Source organism: Notamacropus eugenii, chromosome 2 (genome assembly GCF_028372415.1).
Source record: "Notamacropus eugenii isolate mMacEug1 chromosome 2, mMacEug1.pri_v2, whole genome shotgun sequence".
Taxonomy (NCBI): domain Eukaryota; kingdom Metazoa; phylum Chordata; class Mammalia; order Diprotodontia; family Macropodidae; genus Notamacropus; species Notamacropus eugenii.
In genome coordinates, this window is record NC_092873.1 from 520,564,794 (window position 1) to 520,586,222 (window position 21,429).

Genomic DNA, 21,429 nt, shown 5'->3' on the forward strand with positions numbered 1-21,429 from the left:
CCTCCCATTTTACAGATAAGTAAAGTAAGACATGGAAAGATAAACTCACTCAAGGTCCCACAAGGAGCATCAGAAGGGGCAGATGAACCCAAACTGCCTCATTCTAAACTGCCACTTTGGGGAAAGATTGATACTCAAAAAAACTGTGTGATTTTTCTTCCAATTGTTGCCTACCCCATCTGGGACCACATTCTACCTAATACCTACTTATAAATTAGTTTGTAAATGAATGAACTTCCCAGATTGCAATGTGTCTAAAAATAGTAAATTCCTTCAGAAGTCCTGTAAGAAATTATTGTTAGAAGTGTCAGTTATGTGAGACTGGTGGGACTGGAGGTAAAGAATCCCATTCAAAATCTTTGATACACATTGGTTAAAATACAAGATTAAGGATTTAGGACTAGAAGCCTTCTCTTTTTTACAAATGAGGAAACTGAGGCTGACAGGTGAAGTGACTTGTCCAGTTACATAGCAAGCATCTGAGGGTGAATTTGAACCCAAATCTTCATGACTCCAGTTCCAGGTGAGTATTCACTGGTGCTTGAAGGGTTGTAACCTCCACCTTCCTTGTTTCTAACTATAAAGACATACCAAGGTGGCTTTAAACAACCTGATTTAGAAGGAGTTGTCCTCATGGGAGAAGCTTAAAAGGTTTGGCAAAGATGGGGGCAGAGAAGAAGGCAGTCAAGTAGGTGTGCCCAGACATTCTTGTATCCTCTTTGTATGAGGGAGTGGCAAGGCCCTGTTTCTGTGCTTGGAGATCCTGGAACAAACATGACCTTCAAAGGACATCTGGGTAGTGATCTCTGCTTCCCAGGATGTATGAAATCATACTGTTAGGCCTGGGAGGGATCTAGAGTCCATTCCCATCATTTTACATCAAAAAAGGTTGAGTGAATTACGCAGTCACATGGCTCAGCATTTGACCCCTGATTTTTCAGATTCCAAGTTCAAAACTCTCCCCAGTATTCCAGTTTGTCTCTCTGCCTCCATACTTAAACTAATTCTTGCATAACACTTAAGCCCATTTCATTCCACTTCCCTAAAATGTTCCCTTGCTTCAACGTCTCAGGACACTTTAAATCCTATCCATCCATTCATCCATGTTTCATAGCCTACCTTGCTCACCTCCGCTTCTGTGAAGAGATCCCTGTTTGTTTCATCCTATCATGAGCTCTCCCTCCTCCTGACTCATGCATCACCTAATTAGCTGTGTGACTCTGGGCACTTCCCCTCTGCCTGCCTGATTTTTTATCTGTAAAATGAGAGGGATAATAGCCCCTCCTTCCCAGGGTTGTTGGGAGGAACAAGGGAGATATTTCTAAAGTGCTCTGCAAACCTTAAAAGGCAACACACATGGTATTGTGCTCTGTATTCCTCCCAGAGTCTTGCACACAGTGATCAACTCAGTAGATTAAAAAGAAATGAAATTAAATCAGAAAACCAAAGTGTAAAGTAAAGCAGCACATAGCACCATCTCTAGCACACAGTAGGTGTTTAAGAAATGTTTTTGATATGAGATAATGGAACTTTATGAAACAGGGAGTGGTTAAAATTATTTGTCAATCATGGTTTCAATTTAGTCGCCAGGGCCCAAAGTGACTTCTTTGAAAGGTGCAACCTGGATTAGAGCCTGGACCTCAGGAGAAAGTGTTGGCTGAGCTGACTCGACCAGGTTCCAGGAGTAGAATCCAAAGGATGGGAGATGGAAATAACTCCTTCAGAATTCCGTGCTCAGCTTCTTACTCTATTTACCCACTGTGACTGAGAAACCATTGCTTTGTGGATAAATATGATCTCTTCTGGCCACAAGAAGTTGGGAAAGGTCCACACTAGAGTCATTATATTCGTACGAATATAAAGTTCAGAACATTTGGAAAGAATTTTAATGATCATCTAGTCAAACCCTTTCTTTTCCAGATGAGGAAACAGAGTCCCAGGGAGGTGTCACGCGTAGGGAACTTAAGCGGACCTAAGTAATTTAATCATAAGATTAAAACTAGACTTTAAACCCTATTCCTCTACTTCCAAATCCAGTGTTGTTTTTTTCCTCATCCAACTGTGAGAATCTATTATTTTAAGATTCTACTCCAAAGTTTCTTCACCTTTTTATATCAGGGAGCCCTCTGAAGTCAGTATGGTGAAGCTGATGCTCCCTTTCTTAGAATAATCCTTTTTTAAAGTGTAAAATCACATACATAGGCTTGCAAAAAAAACCCTCACTTATACAGAAATAGATCATATACCTATGTGTATGTTTATACATATAAGTGTATGTATATGTATGTATATTTATATATGTGTATAGATACCTGTGTAAGTATATATGCATATGCATATGTATATATATACACGCATATATACATATGTCTACACATGCATATACATATATATACATGTGTGTGTATTTATATATACATATTATATATGTGTGCATATATATATAGACCAAATTCATGCACCCTAGACCAAGAACTTTTGTTCTGTAGTATGTTTTTTGCTTCATCTTTTAAAAAAACCTGTTCAATTGTTTTTAGTTTTCAACATTTACTTTCATTTGATTTTTATTTCTCAATTTTTCCCCTCCCTCTCCTCCCTCCTTCCCAAGATGCCATGCAATATGGCATAGGCTATGCATATACGATCATATTAAACATATTTCCATAATAAGTATATTGCGAAAGAAGAATCAGAAGAAAAGGAAAAAAAACCACAGGAAAGAAAAAAAGAGAAAATATTATGCTTTAATCTATGTTAAGACTACATAATTCTTCCTCTGTATGTAGATAGAATTTTTCAACATGAGTCTTTTGGAAATGCTTTAGATCATTGCCTTGCTGAGAAGAGCCAACTCTATCATTGGTATCTGCACAATGTTGCTAAAACTGTGTACAATTGTTCTACTTTTCCTACCCCACCCCCCTGGGTATTTGGAAGCCATAGAGCCCTTCAGGTTCATGGGAGAGAAAGCAGTTTACCTTTGGCACGTGGTATCCAGCCACTGTGGTATCAATGGTGGCCACCCTGGGCACATTGAAAGGAATAATATTACCCATTCTCTGAACATCATGAATGGCTGCATTAGTGTAGGGCATATTCTCCTTATCAGCCAGGGTGGGCTGCCTTGATTGGCCAATCACCTGGTCAATTTCAGCTTGTATTTTGCCTGGAAAGTAAAGATAGAGATTTTTTGGGACCAAAATTATAGTTCACATATATAGAGCACTTTAAAGTTTGTGAAACATTTCACACATGTCATGTAATACTCACAGAAATGCCAGGAGCACAGTGATATTATGATCTCCGTTTTTAGATGAAATAGAGGCAGGCATAATGTAAATGACTTGCTCAGAGACACAAATCTAGGTAGATTTGAACTCAGGACTTTCATTCCTCTACTATCAACTTTTCCCTAATTCTATGGGAGAAATACAATCACACCTGTGGTTGGATAAGTGTTTCTCTTGACATTTCACCAAAGGTGCCAATGTCTATAGCCTGGAAAAGTGCAGACTTGACTGATTAAGGGCAAATAAAGATGTTTATGTTGTTGGGAAGGCATCTGGGGATGTGGTACTATGGGAAGCATGCTTGAGTTAGAATCAGAAGACCTGGATTCAAATTTCAGCTTTACCTCTCACTATATGTGTTCATGGTCAGGTTGTCGAACCCTTTGGGGATTTGGTTTCCCTATCTCTGAAATGATGAGATTGGACTAGACTTTCTCTAAGGTCTTTACATTTATTTACATGCATTATATTTGTTTATATAGCTTTATTTTTAGTGTCCATTGATCCCTGACTTCAAGATGACCGGATGTAGAAAGTACTTTCTGAAGAATAAAATGAATAATGAAAATTTGTCTCCCTATGTGTGCTTATCCCTAAGAAAGTATTTGTGATGAACTATGTAGGGAGAAAAAAAGTATTTCAAGTCAAGTTAACAAGCATTTATTAAGCACCTACTGTGTGTTAGGCACTGTACTAAACACTAAGAAGATGAAGGAAGGCAAAAGACAGACTCGACTCTCAAGAAGCTTGAAATCTAAAGGAGACAACATGCAAACAAGAAATCTTCAGGATAAATTGGGGATGATCACACAGGGAAGGCACTAACACTAAGGAGGATTGGGAAAATCTTTTCACAGAAGTTAGGCTGTCATCTGGACATGGTGATGCTAGGAAAGCAAGGAGACAAAGATAAGGAGGGAAAGCATTCGAGGAATAAGGGGACAGCCAGAGAAAATGCACAGAGGTGAGAGATGGAGGGTTTTCTTGGTGGGACAGCCAAGACGCCAATGGAACTGAATCAAAGAATAGGTTTCAAGGACTAAGATATAAGAAGACTGGGAATAATGGAGGGGGAAACTCATAAAGGACTTTGAATCCCAAAGAGTATCTTGTATTATCCTTGAGGTGATAGTGTGACACTGGAGTTTATTGAGTGGGGGAAATCACTCCGTAATGATTGAATGGAGGATGGTTTGGAGTGGGGAAGAGACTTGAGGAAGGTCAGCCTATCACAGGTTAAAGCAATAGTTTAGGTGTGAGGGGATGTGGGCCTGGATCAGGGTAGGAATAGTGTCAGAGGAGAGGAAATATTCAAAAGATGTTTCCAATGGGAAATAAGCAACAGATTAAATGTTTGTGTGTGTAAGAGAGATTATGGATAGTTGAAGGGGACTCCTAAATTTTGAGACTGAGAAACTGGCAGGATTGTGTTATCCTCTATAGTAATAGGAAAGGTAGGAGAGGAGGAGAGTTTAAGGGGAAAAGAATGAGTTCTGCTTTGTACGTATCAAATTTAACATGTCTCTAGGACATACATTTTGAGATGTCCAGTAGGTAGTTAGAGATGAGAGGCTGGAGGTCAGGAGAGAGTTTAGGGCTGGATAAATAGACTTGAGAATTATTAACATAAAGATGATAGTTGAAGCCAAAGAGGTGAGTGAAATCTCTAAGTGAAATAGTCTAGAGGGAGAAGAGAAGGTCCAAGAAAATGTCCTTTGGAATAACTAAATGCATGACCTGGATGCAGGTGTGACCTGGACTAAGATTCAGCAAAGGAGACTGAGGATTGGCCATATGGATAGGAGGAGGACTCAGAAAGAGTGCGCTGAAAATCTAAAGAGATGAGATAAGGTGATGGGCAATGGGAAAAAGAGGTCAAAGTGGATAAAGACTGAGGAAAGGTCATTCTATTTGTCAACTAAGATATCATCAATTACTTTGAAAAGACTAGTTTCAATTGAACGATAAAATTGGAAAACACACCAGAGAATTAAGAAGAGTGAGATGAAAGGAAGTCAGTATATTTTTTATAGATAGCCTTTTCAAGGAGTTTAGCCACAAAATGCAGAACCACTATGGGGTAATAGTGAAGATGGATCAAGTGAATTGCTTATCTTTTTCTTTTTTAACGAAAGGGGAGAAATGGTTATGTTGGAAGGTGGTAAGAAAGCAGGCAGTAGTCAAGAGGAGATTGGAAATAAATGAGTGGGAAACAGAGATGATAGTCTGCTGAAGAAAATGGAATAGAATGGGATCATTTGTGCATCTAGCAGAGTTGACCCTGGCAAGGATATGAGTCACTTCTTAATGTGAGATAGGGGAAATGAAGGAAGTAGTGATAGAAGACATCTGGGCGATGTGAGAGGAGGAGGAAGGGAGAAGAGGAAGACCAAGGAGAATGGCCTCAAGATTTGCAATAAAATGAACTGATAGAAATTGAAGTGAGCAGAACCAGGAGGATGTTGCAGACAGTGACAACAATGTTATGTGAGGAAAAAGTTGGATGACTGCAATTCTTAGCAATACAATGATCTAAAATAATTCCAAAGTATTAATGATGAAACATACTATCTGCCTGCAAAGAAGAAAATGATTTTGTCTGAAGAGACATTAAAGGTTTTGATTTTTCACTTGTTCATTTCTTTTATTTTTATACAAGTTTTCTTGCACAAAATGAGTAATAGAGAAATGTTTTACATCTAACCTGCATCTGATTGCTTACCATCTCAGAAAGGAAGAAGAAAAAGGAGGGACGGAATTTGAAATTTACACCATTAAAATGCTGAAAATTGTTTGAAATATGATTGAAGAAAAAATAAAATATCATATATCTAAAGATATCAATATACAGTAAAATATGAGGCAATTTTTGTGGCTGAAATGGTTCAGGTAGAGGGAGTCATGCTCCTGTGTGAATGGATGAGAAGATTGGAAAAGGTGGTGCAGTCAATAAGAAAATTAATTAATTAAGGAAATGTAAAGTGATTGCCTTGCAGCAATATTTATGAAATTATATAACCTTGTAGTGGACACAGTCAATATGATTTTGTGGTTTTCCTTACATTCATTTAAGGCACAGGAGCAGGATTAAAGACTTGTGAAAGTGGAAGTGAGCCACACCTGATATTTGATAGAGCAAGAGATACCATAGTCAGGGAAGAGAAGATGGAACTGGTTCACTAAGGGGTCTAGAGAAAAAAAGGAGGAGTGTACGACTAATTGCAAGAGTGATGATCTGGGAAGGAACTGAGAAATCAGAAGATTGGTAGTCACAGAGTGCAGAGCGAGTGGTTGAATATCAATAGATTAATACCAGATAAGACATTGTCAAAATTCATGAATTCATAAAGTTGTATATTTGTGGCTAATGGACAAATATGTATATGTATATTTATAAATGTACACATATATAGTAATGATATGCAATGTAAATATATACTAGAGTAGCTTATAATTAATTTAATGCTTGTTGACAATGTGATTCTTAGCACCATTGTGATTCTTAGCAAATGTCCCATCATTCTGACGTGGTCATTGTAGAAGTAGGAGATGACAGCAGAGGGCTGAGAATCATTTTATATCATTCTTTGTGTCAAGAGAAGGGCTGGACTTTGTGACCTCTAAGACACCTTCCAACTTGAAATCTAAAGACCTTATGCCTTTCTCTAGGTTGAATCCATAAGGTATCCATCACTTGGGTATTTTTATTTTGAAACCTATGGAGATTTATCATATTTGATCATATTTATCATATTTGATACAAATAGATTTTTAAAATGTTACTTTTTATTATCATATACTTTTTCAATCAAAAAATTTGTAGTGAAGTAAAATAATAATAATAATAAAATAATATCTGATATTTATACAAAATTTTAAGATGTTCAACACATTTCATGTTTGTCAATTTGTTGATCCTCATTACAACCCTTTGAAGCAAGGGCTATTATTATCCCCATTTTACAGGTGAGAGCACAGAGTCTGACAGAAGTTATGACATGCTTTGCTCAAAGTCACATGGTTCGTGAGTTCCTGAGGCAGGATTTGAATTCACATCTTACTGACTCCAAATGCCATACTCGCTCTACTGCACAAGCCAACAACTACCATCCTATGGGAATCTAAATGAAATATTGATGTTAAAAATAAGTCTCCATGATTGTGAAAAATGATAATTACTGATCTTTTTCAATGATAATTGAAAGAAAATAATGTATGCAAAGTGCTTAGCAAACTTTAAAGCTCTCTATAATTGGGAACACTTTTGGGCATAGTTCTACAGGGGTGCATAGCCTGGATCTATTACTGTACCTTGGATCTCTGGATAAAGGGCCATATACAGCAATGCCCACCTCAGAGTGGTCGATGTTGTCTCTGTTCCAGCAAAGAAGAGATCCAGGGTGCAGAAGACCAAATTTTTTTCTTCAAAACTAGAATGGATGTTATCCTTAAATTAAAAGACAAGCATCAAATGGTTAATAAAATATAATAATGACTGCCTCCAATTGTGAGGAGCTACACCCTCAGTTTGTCCTTGATAGGGCCCAGATCCTGGGTTTCCCATTAACACCCAAGAATACAGTAACTGTTCATAAAAGTATTAGACCTCCTATTTTTTCTTATCTATGAAATACTATTTTTTCCAACTACATGAAAAATTTGTAACATTCTTTTTTCTATAAAATGTTGAGTTCCAAATATCATCCATCTTCCTCAATCCCCCTCAATAAGATGGTAAGCAGAGGCACAGCCAAGGTGGCGGAGTGAGAGCAAAGACTCACCTAAGCTCTTAGACAAACTCCTTCAGATATCTCTAAAAAGAGAATCTGACCAAATTTTAGAGTAGCAGAATCCATTAGGAGACAGATTGTGGCAGATTCACAGCCTAGGACTCTGGAGAGTTGATGGGAAGGATCTGTTCCATGGGGCTGGAGGAGCACACAGCCTGTACAAGTGAGTCCCTGCCTCAGTAGGGCAGAGCAGGAAGCCCTGAGTGGTCTGAGGCAGTGGCTGCACTGCAGAATCTTGGGCATATCAACCCAGGATGGGAGTCCAGAGGAACCAAGCAAGTGAAAGCAGCAGATACCCAGGTATCTGCAGCAGTTGCTCTTGAGACTATCAGTTCACAGATTAAATGTCTGCAAGTCACCTACTTATACTTCCTGGAGCTAAAATGGCAGAGCGATCAGTAAATGTTCTCTCTCCATCTCCTGGTTGGCTTTAAAATATTTCCCTGGAAAAATTCTGGAACAATGGGATCAGCAGAAGGGGCAAACAATCACTTAGCACAGGAGGCTAGGAAAGACTCTAGGACAGTCTCTCTTGCTGTGGCAGAAGAGGACCAGTGCAGGACCAGAGCTGTCCAGGCCAGCCCCAGCTCAGTAAAGTGGGAGGTGATCTGGATACCCAGGGGGGTGGAGCCCTACTACCATCAACACCAGGACCTCAGGCATGCCTCAGCACCTCAGAGGAATTGAGAAGGCACTAGGGCAGCTGGGATCATCAACCACTGAGCTTGCTTATTCTCCAGCCCAGCAGAGGAGACCTCCTATGGCCAGACCACCCATCCCCTACACTTAAGAAGTTAGCTCAAGGGCAAAGCCAGGGAAACACAAAAAGATTTCACCTGGCCTCTGCTTTCTCACACCAGTCAGCTCAGCACCAGGGAAGCTGCAGTACTTCAGCTTCTAGCTGAAAGAACCACAGGCCACAACACACAAAGCCTCAAGTTCAAGGCACAAGAATTGTGGCACAGAGTCTCTCGTGCCCCAGAAGCAGAGATTTACTTTAAAAGCCAGGAAACGGGTGATTATTATCATCAAGAGTAAGAAGCAGATACTTATTATGAGAATAAAGCATTATGACCAAGAAGGATTTATACCAGGAATGCAGGGCTCATTCAACGTAAGGAAAACTATTAGCTTTATTTATCATATCAACCACAAAACTAACAGAAAACATCTGATTGTCTAATTAGATGCAGAGAAAGCTTTGGACAAAATACAACACCCTATTGAAAACACTGGAGGGCACAGGAATAAATGAAACTTTCCCTAAAATAATAAGCAGCATCTACCTAAAATCTTCACCAAGCATTATATGCAATGGGGATAAGCTAGATGCATTTCCAATAAGATGAAGGGTGAAACAAGGATGTCCATTATCACCACTAATTTTCAATATGGTACTAGAAATGTTAGCTATAGCAATTAGACAAGATAAAAAATAGAAGGAATTAGAATAGACAAAGAAGAAACTAAGTTATCACTCTTTGCAGTGACATGATGATATACCAAGAGCATCCTAGAGATTCAAGTAAAAAACTATTGGAAATAATAACGAACTCTGACAAAGTTGCCAGTTACAGAATGACCCCACACAAATCTTCTGCGTTTCTATATATTACTTACAAAGCCCAACAACAAGAGAAAGAAAGATAAATCCCGTTTAAAGCTAGGGGAGACACTGTAAAATATTTGGGAGTTTACCTGCCAGAACAAACCCAGAGACTATATGAACACAATTACAAGAATTTTCACACAAATAAAGTCAGGTCTAAGTAAGTGGGAAAACATCAGTTGCTTGTGGGTAGGCTGAGCTAATATAATAAAAATGACAATTGTAGCTAAGTTAATTTACTTATTCAGTGCCATACCAATCAAAGTATCAGATAATTATTTTCTAGAGTTAGAAAAATAATTTCAAAATTCATCTGGGAGAACAAAAGTTCTAGAATACCAAAGGAAGTAATGAAAAGAAATGCTGGGGAAGGTGGTCCAGCTCTTCCAGATCTCAAATCACATTATAAAGCAGTAATTTTAAAAGCCACTTGGTACTGGCTAAGAAACAGAAAGACAAAGCAGTGGAATATGTTAGATACTCAAAACACAGTGGCCAATGAATATAGCAATCTTCTGTTTGATAAACCCAAGGACCCCAGCTTCTGGGATAAGAAGTCACTGTTCTACAAAGATTGCTGGAAAAACTGGATAACAGTGTGGCAGAAACTAGGTCTAGTCCAATGACTGACACCGTACACAAGAACAAAGTTCAAATGGGTATATGATCTTGGTACAAAGATTAGTACTAAAAAAATTGGTGGAACAAGGAATAGTGTATTTATCAGATTTATGGAGGAGGCAAGAATTTTTAACTAAACAAGGGGTAGAAAACATTATGAAGTACAAAATGGATAATTTTGTTTAAATTAAAATTGAAAAGCTTTTACACAAACAATCCCAGTGCAATCAAGATTAGAAGGTAAGTCAAAAACTGGGAATTTTGCAGCTAGTGTCTGTGATAAAGGACTCATTTCTAAAATAGATAGAGAACTTAGTCAAATGCAAAATAATAGAAGTCATTCCCCTATTGATAAATGATCACAGGACATGAACAGGCAGTTTTCAGAGGAACAAATTAAAGCTATATACAATCATATGAAAAAATGCTCTAAATCACTATTGATAGAGAGATGCAAATCAGAACACCTCTGACGTACCATATCACACCTATCAGATTTTCTAACATGACAGAAAAGGAAGATGATAAATGTTGGAGAAGATGTGGGAGAGTTGGAACACTAATACACTCTTGGAGCTGTGAGCTTATCTAGCTATTCTGGAGAGCAATTTGGAACTATGACTAAAGGGCTACAAAAATGTGCATACCCTTTGACCCAGCAGTACTGCTTCTAGGACTGTATCCCTAAGGGATCATACAAATGGGAGAGGGTCCCACATATACAAAAATATTTATAGTAGCTCTCTTTGTGGTGGCCAAAAACTGGAAATCAAATGGATGCCCATCAATTAGGGAATGGCTAAATAAATTGTGGTATATGAATGTAATGGAATATTATTATGCTATAAGAAATGATGAACAGGATGACTTCAGAGACCCCAGGAAATACTTATATGAACTGATGCTGAGTGAAAGAAGCAAAACCAAGAAAACTTTGTACACAGCAACAACAACTGTGTGTGAGGATTTTTTTCTGTTGGACTTAAACCTTCACTACAATGTAAGGACTTAAAAAATTCCCAGTGATGTCTTAAGGCAAAATGCCTTCCACATCCAGAGAAAGAACTACAGAAATTTATCTAAGAATGAAGCAGACCACTTTCTATTGTGCAATGTTTTGGTTTTATTTATGATTTTTCCATTCATTTTAATACTTCTATGCAATGTGACTAAAGTAAAAATGTATTTAATAGGAATGTATGTGTAGAATCTCCCTTCTATCACACCCCACCCTTCCTTATCCCCATCTTCTCTCTTTATTTTTAGGGCAAGATAAATAACTATACCCCATTACCTGTACTTCAAATTTCCCTTTTATATGCAATAATAATTCTCAACATTCGTTTCTAATACTTTGAATTCCAGCTTCTCTCTTTCCCTCCCTTCCTACCCATTCCCACTGAGAAGGCAAGCAATTCAATATAGACTATATATGTGTTGTTTTGCAAACGATTTCCGTAATAATCATGTTGTATAATACTAACTATATTTCCCTCTATTCTACTCTATCCCCCCTTATTTTTTATTCCCTCATTTGACCTTGCCCCTTCCCAAAAGTGTTTATTTCTAGTTACTCCCTTCTCTCATTTGCCCTCCCTTCCATCATTTCCCTCACCCTACTTGTCACATTCTCCTCTACTTTCCTGTAGTGTAAGACAGATTTTCTTACCAAATTTAATGAGCATGTTATTCTCTCCTTAAGGCATATGTGAAGAGGGTAAGTTTCACTTTTCCTCTCTCCCCTTCTCCCTTTTCTCCTCCATTGAACAAGATTTTTCTCATCTGTTTTATGAGTTTTGGCCTGCCCCATTCCATTTCTCCCTTGCTCTTCCCAGTATTTTCCTCCCTCACCCCTTAATTTTTATTCTATTGTTTTTGTGGATATTATCTCTTCTGATTCAACACAACTTGTGTTCTCTGTCTATGTGTGTGTGTGTGTGTGTGTGTGTGTGTGTGTGTGTGTGTGTGTGTGTGTACAATCCTTCCACTTAACCAAATACTGAGAAAAGTCTCAAGGTACAAATAATTTCTTTCCATGTAGGAATGTAAACAATTCAGCTTTAGAAAGTCTTTTATGATCTCTCTTTCCTGTTTACCTTTTCATGCTTCTCTTGATTCTTGTGTTAGTAAGTCAGATTTTCTCTTCAGTTCTGGTCTTTTCTCCACGAATGCTTCAAAGTCCTCTATATCAGTGAATGACCATTTATTCCCTTGAAGTATTATACTCAGTTTTTCTGGGTAGGTGATTCTTGGTTTTTATCCAATTCCTTTGACTTCTGGAATATCCTGTTCCAAGCCCTTTGATCCCTTAATGTTGAAGCTGCCAGATCCTGTGTCATCCTGATTGTAGTTCCACAATACTTGAATTGTTTCTTTCTAGCTGCTTTCAGTATTTTCTCCTTGACCTGGGAACTCTGAAATTTGGTCACAATATTCCTAGGAGTTTCTCTCTTCAGGTCTCTTTCAGGAGGTGATTGGTTGATTCTTTCAATATTTATTTTGCCCTCTACTTCTAGAATATCAGGAAAGTTTTCCTTGATAATTTCAAGGAAGATAATGTCTCGGCTCTTTTCTTGATCATGACTTTCAGGTAGTCCCATAATTTTTAAATTGTCTCTCCTGGACCTATATTCCAGATCAGTTGTTTTTCCAATGAGATGTTTCATATTATCTTCTATTTTTTCAAACTTTTGGTTTTGTTTTCTAACTGCTTAGTTTATCTCATAGTCATTCAGTTCTGTGAACTCAGTTCTCTCTTTCAAAAACTATTTTGTTCAGTGAGCTTTTGAACCTTCTCCTCCATTTGGTCACTTCTGTTTTTTAAAGCCTCCTTCTCCTCATTGGCTTTTTGGGCCCCTTTTTCCAATTGAGTTAGCCTCTTTTTAAAGGTGTTATCTTCCTCAGAATTTGTTTGGTTCTCCTTTATCAAGTTGCTAACACACTTTTCAAGCTCTTCTATTGCCTGAGTTTGGTTTAAGTTCATTTTGGAGGCACTGGAGGCAGGGGCCTTGGCTGCCTATGACCATATGCCTTGTTTGTCCTCATCTGAAAGGATGGGAGGAGACACCTGTTCACCAAGAAAGTAACCTTCTGTGGTCTTATTTTTTTCCCTTTTTTGGGCATTTCCCTAGCCAGTTACTTGACTTCTGAGTTCTTTGTGATGAGGATGATCCTATTGCCCCTCCTCTTCCCAAAGTTGAGATTCAGATCAGCTGCTCAATTCCTCCAGGGCTTTGGGTAGGGGTAGGGCTGTCACTGAGTGCTGAGGTTTAGATCAGCTGTTCCCTACAGAAAGAGACTTAAAGCTGAGATGTCTGGACAATGAACCCAGGTTGCTTCCCAGACACCATAGCCTGCAGTCTGTTGTTACTGCTGCTGCCATTGCCTTGGATTATTGCTGTTTTTTAGCAAGTCCTCTAAAAGTCTTTCCTTTATCTATTCACTTGATGCTCTTAATCTTAATTTATATAACCTTCCAACAGCCTCTCCCTCACCTTATTCCCTAGTTTTCTCAATTCTCTAGTTTATAAAATGTCTGAACCTCTCCAGATGAGTGTTTTCTCTTCAATTCAGATGAGAGTAAGAGTCCAATAATACTAGCCCTCTACCCCTACCTGCTTACTCTACATTAATTCTTCCCTTCATATCCCATTTTTATGGTATGCTTTCTGCTTTTCCCCTTTTCCTACCCAATTTTATTTTTAGAATCACCTCATCATACACAATTCAGCCCCAATCTTTCTTTCAAACTATTTCAATAATGATAACAGCTTTAACAATACTGTTACTTCTAACAACTACTAACAATTACTAATATTAATAACATTTTCTTTTATTTTAAGTCAATAGTTTGACCTAAATCATTATTGGTCTTTAATGATTTCCTTATATTTCTTCTAGATCTTTTGTATTAAATTTTCCATTGAATTCTGATCTTTTGGTTACAAATAACAGAAAGTCTTTTTGTTCATTAAATGTCTATTTTTTTTTTTATTCAGGATTATGCTCCTCTTTGCTGGATAATATATTCTTGGGTGCAACTTCAGTTCCTTTTCTCTTTGAAATGTATTTTTTCAAATACCTAAGTTGTTTTAATATAAAAGCTGCTGGATCTTGTGAAGTCTAAATTATTTTTCTGCAGTATTTAAATTGTATTTTTTTCTTGCTGTTCGTAATATTTCCTATTTAACCCAGGAATTATGAAACTTGGCTATCATATTCCTCTAAGTTTTATCCTTGGGATCTCTTTCAGGTGATGATTTGTGGATTTTTTAAAAATTTATACTTTACTTCCGTATTCTAGAACTTCAGGGGAATTTTCTTTGATAAGTTCTTGTAATATTACATCCAGATATTTTTCTAATCATAATGTTCAGGTAGACTGACAAATTTTATAGTTTCTCCCCTTAATCTTTTCCCTAGATCAGTTGTTTTTTCTAATGAAATGTTTCTGATTATCTTCTATTTTTTAAAGTTTTATTATGTATTGTTGTCTTATAATACCATTTGACTCTACTTGCCCATTTCTAGTTTAAAAGGAGTTACTTTCTTTCTTAAGTTTGGAATCCCTTTTTCTAGCTAATTAACTTTCCATAATTTTCTTAGATTATTTTTGCTTTGTTTTTTTTTCTAAATTTTCCTCATCTCTCTTACTTGATTTTTGATTTTTTTTTTAATTTTCTCTTAAGATTTCTTTTTGGACTTGTGGCCATTTGACATTACTTTTCAGAGCAGGAGTAACTTTTTTTTAACCTCACTATCTTCCTCTGAATATGAATGCAGGTTTTCTTTTATAAAAATGCAGCCATTAAGGGTTGGATCTTTTTTTTTTGCTCACTCATTTTTATTTTAAGTTTGGTATATTTTATTTTTCACAGTTTAATATTATTATGTTCAAATTTTAATGCAGAATTGTGGATAATGGTGCCCTAGGCTCCGCATCCTTCTTACCATTGTTTTCTGAATTCTACCTCTGGCTCAATCTCCTCCCTTCCTACCCAAAGTGTTAACCATGTTATCTGGAAAATGTTACTGCTCCATGTGGTACTGCTTTCACCTGTCATGTACTTACTCCTCCTTGCCCACACCCACAGTCAGGGATTGATCATGTCTGGCCATCACTGCTGGACTTCTGGAAAAAGTGAGAGATTTTTAACCTTCGCTCAGTCAGCTTCTGCTGTTATTTAGACGAAAATTTTTGAGGTAAAAGTTCATAACGTGAAATTTCCTGAGGTTAAATTTCTTCAGACTATGAATAATATGAAAATTGAGGTGAAATTTCTTGAGGCCTATTCTGTTTCTCTCAGCACTTACAGTTTGTTGATTCAAAAGAACTGCCTAGAGGTGTTTACACTTCCCTCAGAACAAACCTTAAGCCACTGGATTCTTCTCCAAAGTTCTCTTAAAATGTCTTAGGAGGAAAACCCATTTATTTTTCATGCTCTACACTCATTTCATGGTGAATTTTTGTCTGTGGAGAAAATCATTAGAGCCTGGAAATTCTTGACCTACTCCACCATCTTCCCAGAATGTCTTATTCCTCCTCACTCTATTTTCTAGGTTAATTGCTTTTCTAAAAAAAAAAAATGCCAGTGAGGTATTTTGCATTTTCTTCTAATTTTCATTCCTTTGTTTGACAGAGACTTGATGTCTCACAGAGTCATTAGGTTATATTTGCCCAATTCTGATGTTTAAGGAATGATTTTCTTCAATTACCTTTTGTACCTCTTTTTCATCTGACCAATTTTACTTTCTAAGGAGTTGTTTTCTTCAGTTAATTTTTGTACTTTCTTTTCCCAGGCTGTTGACTGTTCTCTTCATGATTCTCTTGCATGGCTCTCATTTCTTTAAAAAAATTTTCTTCCACCCCTCTAATTTGATTTTTAAAATACTTTTTGAGCACATCCAGGAGGAAATTTTAGGCTTGGGACCAATCAATATTTCCCTTTTGAGCTTCACATGCCAGCATGTTGACATTGTCATCCTCTTCTGAGTCTGTGTTTTGATCTTCCCTGTCACCATTTTATCTTTCTATTGTCAGGTTTTTTTTTGTATTTTTTCTCTCTTGTCACTATTTAAAGTTGAGTTCTACTCCTGAGGCATGGGGGAGATGTCTCAAGCTTCTTGTACTGGAGTTGAGGAGCCTGGTTTGTGACTTGCTGCTGAGATTTGCTCTTGGACTGTTGGTTGCTGTGCTAGAAAGCTTGATATATATCAGTACCTGTTGCACCAGACTTGAGGGGTTGGCAAGTCACTGTTGCATCCTGGCTACAGGCTTCACAGCTTATCTTCTGTGCCATTAGTGTGCTGACTCATGTTGCTGATCTCTGCTGGGGCTAGTGTCTCCCACTTACTTGCCTTTACCCTGCCTACTCTGGTTTTTGCTTCCATTTTATTCAAGTGAGACAGGGCTATCCTGCAGTCCTTCTAAGTTATTCTAGCCTTGGAAATTGTTTGAACCTTTCCTTTTGGGGATTCTGCTACTGTAGAATTCATTTTGTTGTTTGATTTAAGTTATTTCCAGGGAAACTGGTGAGAGTTTAGGTGACTTCCTGTCTTTTGTCCACAATCTTGGTTGCACCTCTAAGATTTCCTATATCTGTTGGGTTGGCAGCCTTGGCAACCTACCATACAGATAGGTAAGATCTGTGCCTTGCATATGAAAAAACTGTGGATCAGACATCATTGAATGAATTTTCCAGAATCACAGAGCTAAAAGTGACAGAACTATCATATGAATCATGGACCCTGACCAAAATCTACTACTCTTTGCTACATCATGCCACTGGTATACCCTGTGTGCATGATCACCTTCCAACCACTCCTTCCAGTGCCAAACACCAAAAAAGAATGGATATGGGGCTTACCTTTTTGGAAGGTGATTACAAGGCCAAGGGATTTTTTTATCATCTCACCAAGATTAAAGCTGGATAGAGATATCTAATGTGTTAAATCAAGAGAAGCTTCTATTGAATTTGCATCTTTTTTTGTACTGAATTCTTTCTCCTCCGCCTCCTCTTTCTCTTATTTCTTCTCCTTTTCTGTCTCTTCCTCCTTCACTTTGTCTCCTTTACTCTCTTCTTCATCCTTTATCATCCACTCCCTCTTCCTCCATCTCCTTTCTTTTCTTTTTTCTTCCTTATCCTTATTATACTTCTCTTTAATTTTATTTTCTTTCTTTTAAAAATGTATCCACTTACCTGTTAGTAGCTGTGGATACTTTTCTTCTGGCTGCAAAAAAGCTGATTGTAAAATGGAGAATAAAATAGTTAACATTTTTGTATACCCCTTATTATGTGCCTACTAAAGTGAAAAATGTTTTGCAAATTTGTTTTCTTTTCATATCACAACTCTTTGAAATAGGAATTATTATTATATCCCTTTCACAGTTGAGGAAACTGAGGCAAATAAGGATTTAGTCACTATCACTGAGTCACATAGCTAGTATCTGAGATCATATTTGAAATCAAATCTTCCTGATTTCAGGTCCAGTACTCTGTGTGCAATGTAATTGACTGGATGACCTTCCTTTTATTCAAGGTTCAACCCTCACCTGTTTCATGCTCTTAAAATAGAGCAGTAAGTCGAAAGAACATGGTTCATATGTCCATGCTATGTGATTGTTGGACGAATCTTTTAATTTCTTTTAGTTTCAGTTTCCTCATCTGTGAATCAGATATGATACCTGTGGTAGCCATCTCAAGGCACTGCTTGGAGGGGAAAAACAAAACAAAACATAACATTTTCTAAACCTTCATGTTCCATATGCATCTAAGTTCCAATGTTTTTTTTTAGTCTTAGCATTAATAATTTTGTAGATAATAATAGATATTTTAGTGCATTGATTCATTTTTTGAATAATGAGAAAACTAATAGTACTGAAATGCTTTACAATTTGTCAGCTGTGTGTGTTCGTCCTTCATTGATGAAGAAGACCATGCCATCAGAAAAATGATGACATGACTTGCACATGACTGTGCTTCAAGTGAGGGAGAGCTGTGCAAGTCACCAGCCTCACTTCTCCTCCAGAACCATCTGAATCCAGTGACCAGGATGACTGGAGATGACCTAGGATGAGGCAATTGGGGTTAAGTGACTTGCTCAAGGTCACACAGCTAGTGAGTGTCAAGTGTCTGAGGTGAGATTTGGACTCAGGTGCTCCTGACTCCTGGACTGGTGCTCTATCTACTGCACCACCTAGCTGCCCAATTTGTCAGCTATTTTACTCATAATCCTGTGAGGTAGGTCATGTCAATAATATTTTACCTCTTTTTTTGTCCAGTGAAGATACTGAGACTTTAAAAATTGGTTTTTCCCCAGGCAAACTTGGTTGATGAATTCAGGATGAGGAATTCAAATATAGGTCCAGCATTTTTGAACTATACAGGACACAGTCACAAAGTCTTGAAAATAGAAAGGAACTCCAATGGTGTCAAACTCAAAAGAAATGGGGCCACTTATGTATGAATCTGTAAGAATCCTTGGGGGCTACATATTGACCTATATAATGCATATTCTAATATATTTTATTTATTTTGTTAAATATTTCTAACTAAAATTTTAAATCTGAGTTTATAGTACTCAGCATGGGTTATATTGCTGCCCATGTGTTTGATTATTGCATAAATTTTGCAAGGTGGTTATACGTTGATTGCACATATAAGACTGAAAATTTAACTTATTTTTGTAGTTTTGTGAGGTTTGCAAAGAATATATGCATAATAATTCTGGATAGGATGGGGGTAGATAGAATATTTTAATAGTATAGATGATAAAAGTGAGGTGAGAGAAATGAATTCAAAGGGATGAAATGTCAGGGCCCAGACAATCCCAATCTGAATAGGTTGAAAGGACACTGGACTTGGAGACAGAAAGAATTGGGTTTAAATCCAACCTCAAATTTCTAGTTGTGTGACTGGAGCAAGTCAATTAGCCTTTTTGTGCCTCAGTCCCATCCACTCCCTTATAAAATCAGGGGATTGAACTCAATCAAACCTATGGTCTCTTCCAGGTCTGAGTAAACATTGTGAGCTCTCTACTAGTAAGCTCCATTACTTATATTCTTTACCTTCTAGGGTTGTCATTGAGAAATGAGACTTACATTAGGAGGCAGAGGTAAAGTATGGAACATTTTAACACACTTCTCCCAACATCAATATCATTTTTTTAAAATTTTAAACACACAATGCCCATTTTCTGTGCTGTCTCCATTACCTTGGACAGTTCCTTCAAATAAGCATCAATAAAGTCCAGGGTCTCCTCTGGGTTTAGATTTTTCTTATGTTGCTTGATGATACTTTCTACAAAGGACTCAACCTTCTTCCATTCTCTAAAGAGCTCCTGGTGTTTTCCTGGCAGAAATTTCATTACCCAAGGAAAAACATTGAAGAGCTAAATAATACAAAAGGAGACAGGGGAAGGAGGAATGAGTTTCATTTCCTGTTAGGCTGCCCTGTCTCTTCATTTTCCTCATCATAAGTCAGACCAAGGTTTTTGAACATTTTTTTATCTCAAGAAATTTACTGTAATTCCATGTCTTATTACTCCTGAAATCTATCTACCCTTTTAGTAACAACTGTCTATTCTTCCATACTAGACTTTCCTGATAGCCATGATGGCTTCTAACCATCTGTTATCTCTCAAACCAGCCCCTTGGTCACATCCTGATGCACCTAAATACCTCTTCCAAGGTGTCACCAATCTAGGCAGCCTCATGACCCCACAAAGAAGGAGTGGAGAGATTATTTCTAGAGTATTTGCTAACACTTGGCACATATTTCCCTGTTAGCCCCACAGAGTATCCTTCTCTTTAATTTCCATTTTGCTCCTCTTGGAGAAATGAGAGTTACTGTTCATCACCCCTTTCCCTCAAATGTCTTCCTTATATCCATTAACATTAGTTAATGGCATATAAGAACTTTCCTGCCCATTAAATGGCCTCACATAGAGCCCTGGTGCAGAATCAATTAGGCTCTGAGCCACAGGGATTCCCACACCTTCTCAGTTAAGGACTGATTTCCAAGCTTCTTGGCTCTCAGTCAATCAAGTGCTGAATCTTTGGTTGAAAACGATATAGATTGTATTGCTTGGAGGGAAAGGTTTGGGCAGAAAGAGAAACAGACAGAGGAAGAAAGCTGAGGAGAAAAGAGAGAGACTGAGGGAAGAACTTACACAGGGGAACTTGCTCATCAGAAAGCTTGAAGGACAGAAATGTTGACTGTTCCCTGGATTGATGAAGAGTACCTTACTAAATCTTGCCTTCTTGTATCCCCATAAGGATGTTTCAAATACATATTTTGATTTTGTCTTGGAGGAGGAGAGTTTGTTATATTTTGCAAACCAACATGGAAATACATATGTATATTCATAGCAACTGCTATGGGTATTACATTGGTGTTACATTTCCATAGTCAGATGCATGAGAAGTTAAGTGAAATCATGAGCTAGTGACTCCTTTGGTGAACCCTACTAATCAGCTAGGCAACAGAGTGGATAGTGAGACAGAGTAAGATTCAGGAAGACCTGAGTTAGAATTCTGCCTCAGATACTTATGAGCTGGAGACAAGTCATAAACTTCTCTCACGTTCAGTTTCCTTTAACTGTAAAAACAAGATAATAATTGAAGCTATATAAAGGGGTAGTTTTGAGGATCTAAAAAGTAATCAGTCAATCAACAAGCATTTAATAAGCACTTAGTGTGTGCTAGGTATTGTACTAAGTGCTGGGCATTCAAAAGAAGGCAAAAAAAAATGCTAATCCCCATCCTCAAGTAGTTCACAATTGGAGTGTGAGAAAGTCCATGGAAATAACCAAATACATGCAAGATATGTGCAGAGTGTTGTAAGATATATGCACCTCCAGGAACTGGGAAAGATATCGTGTAACAGAAGGTAAAATGTGAGTTGATTTTTGAAGTAAGTCAAAGGGCAGAGGTGAGGAGGGAGAATATTCCAAGCATGAGAGACAATAAGTGCAAATGCTCTGAGATGGGAGCTAATATATGTAAAGTTATTTACAAACCATAAATGTAAGCACTCAAATTACCCATGTCACTCTGTGTTTATTCTTTCTGCCTCTCTCATTGTTTTTCTCTAGCTATCTATGTTTTGTCTCTACCTCT

General features: G+C 37.5%; 1 protein-coding gene across 1 annotated transcript in view; it reads right to left on the reverse strand.

Annotated features, from left to right (window-relative positions):
- The window catches only part of LOC140530242 (cytochrome P450 2J2-like), a 44,128-nt gene that overhangs the window by 6,437 nt on the left and 16,262 nt on the right, over positions 1–21,429 (reverse strand). Inside the window, exons 5-7 of the mRNA XM_072649677.1 lie at positions 19,524–19,700; positions 7,602–7,737; positions 2,979–3,166 (exon numbers count right to left, since the gene is read on the reverse strand). Of these exons, the coding sequence (XP_072505778.1) occupies positions 2,979–3,166; positions 7,602–7,737; positions 19,524–19,700 (501 nt within the window). The remainder of the gene's footprint in view (positions 1–2,978; positions 3,167–7,601; positions 7,738–19,523; positions 19,701–21,429) is intronic.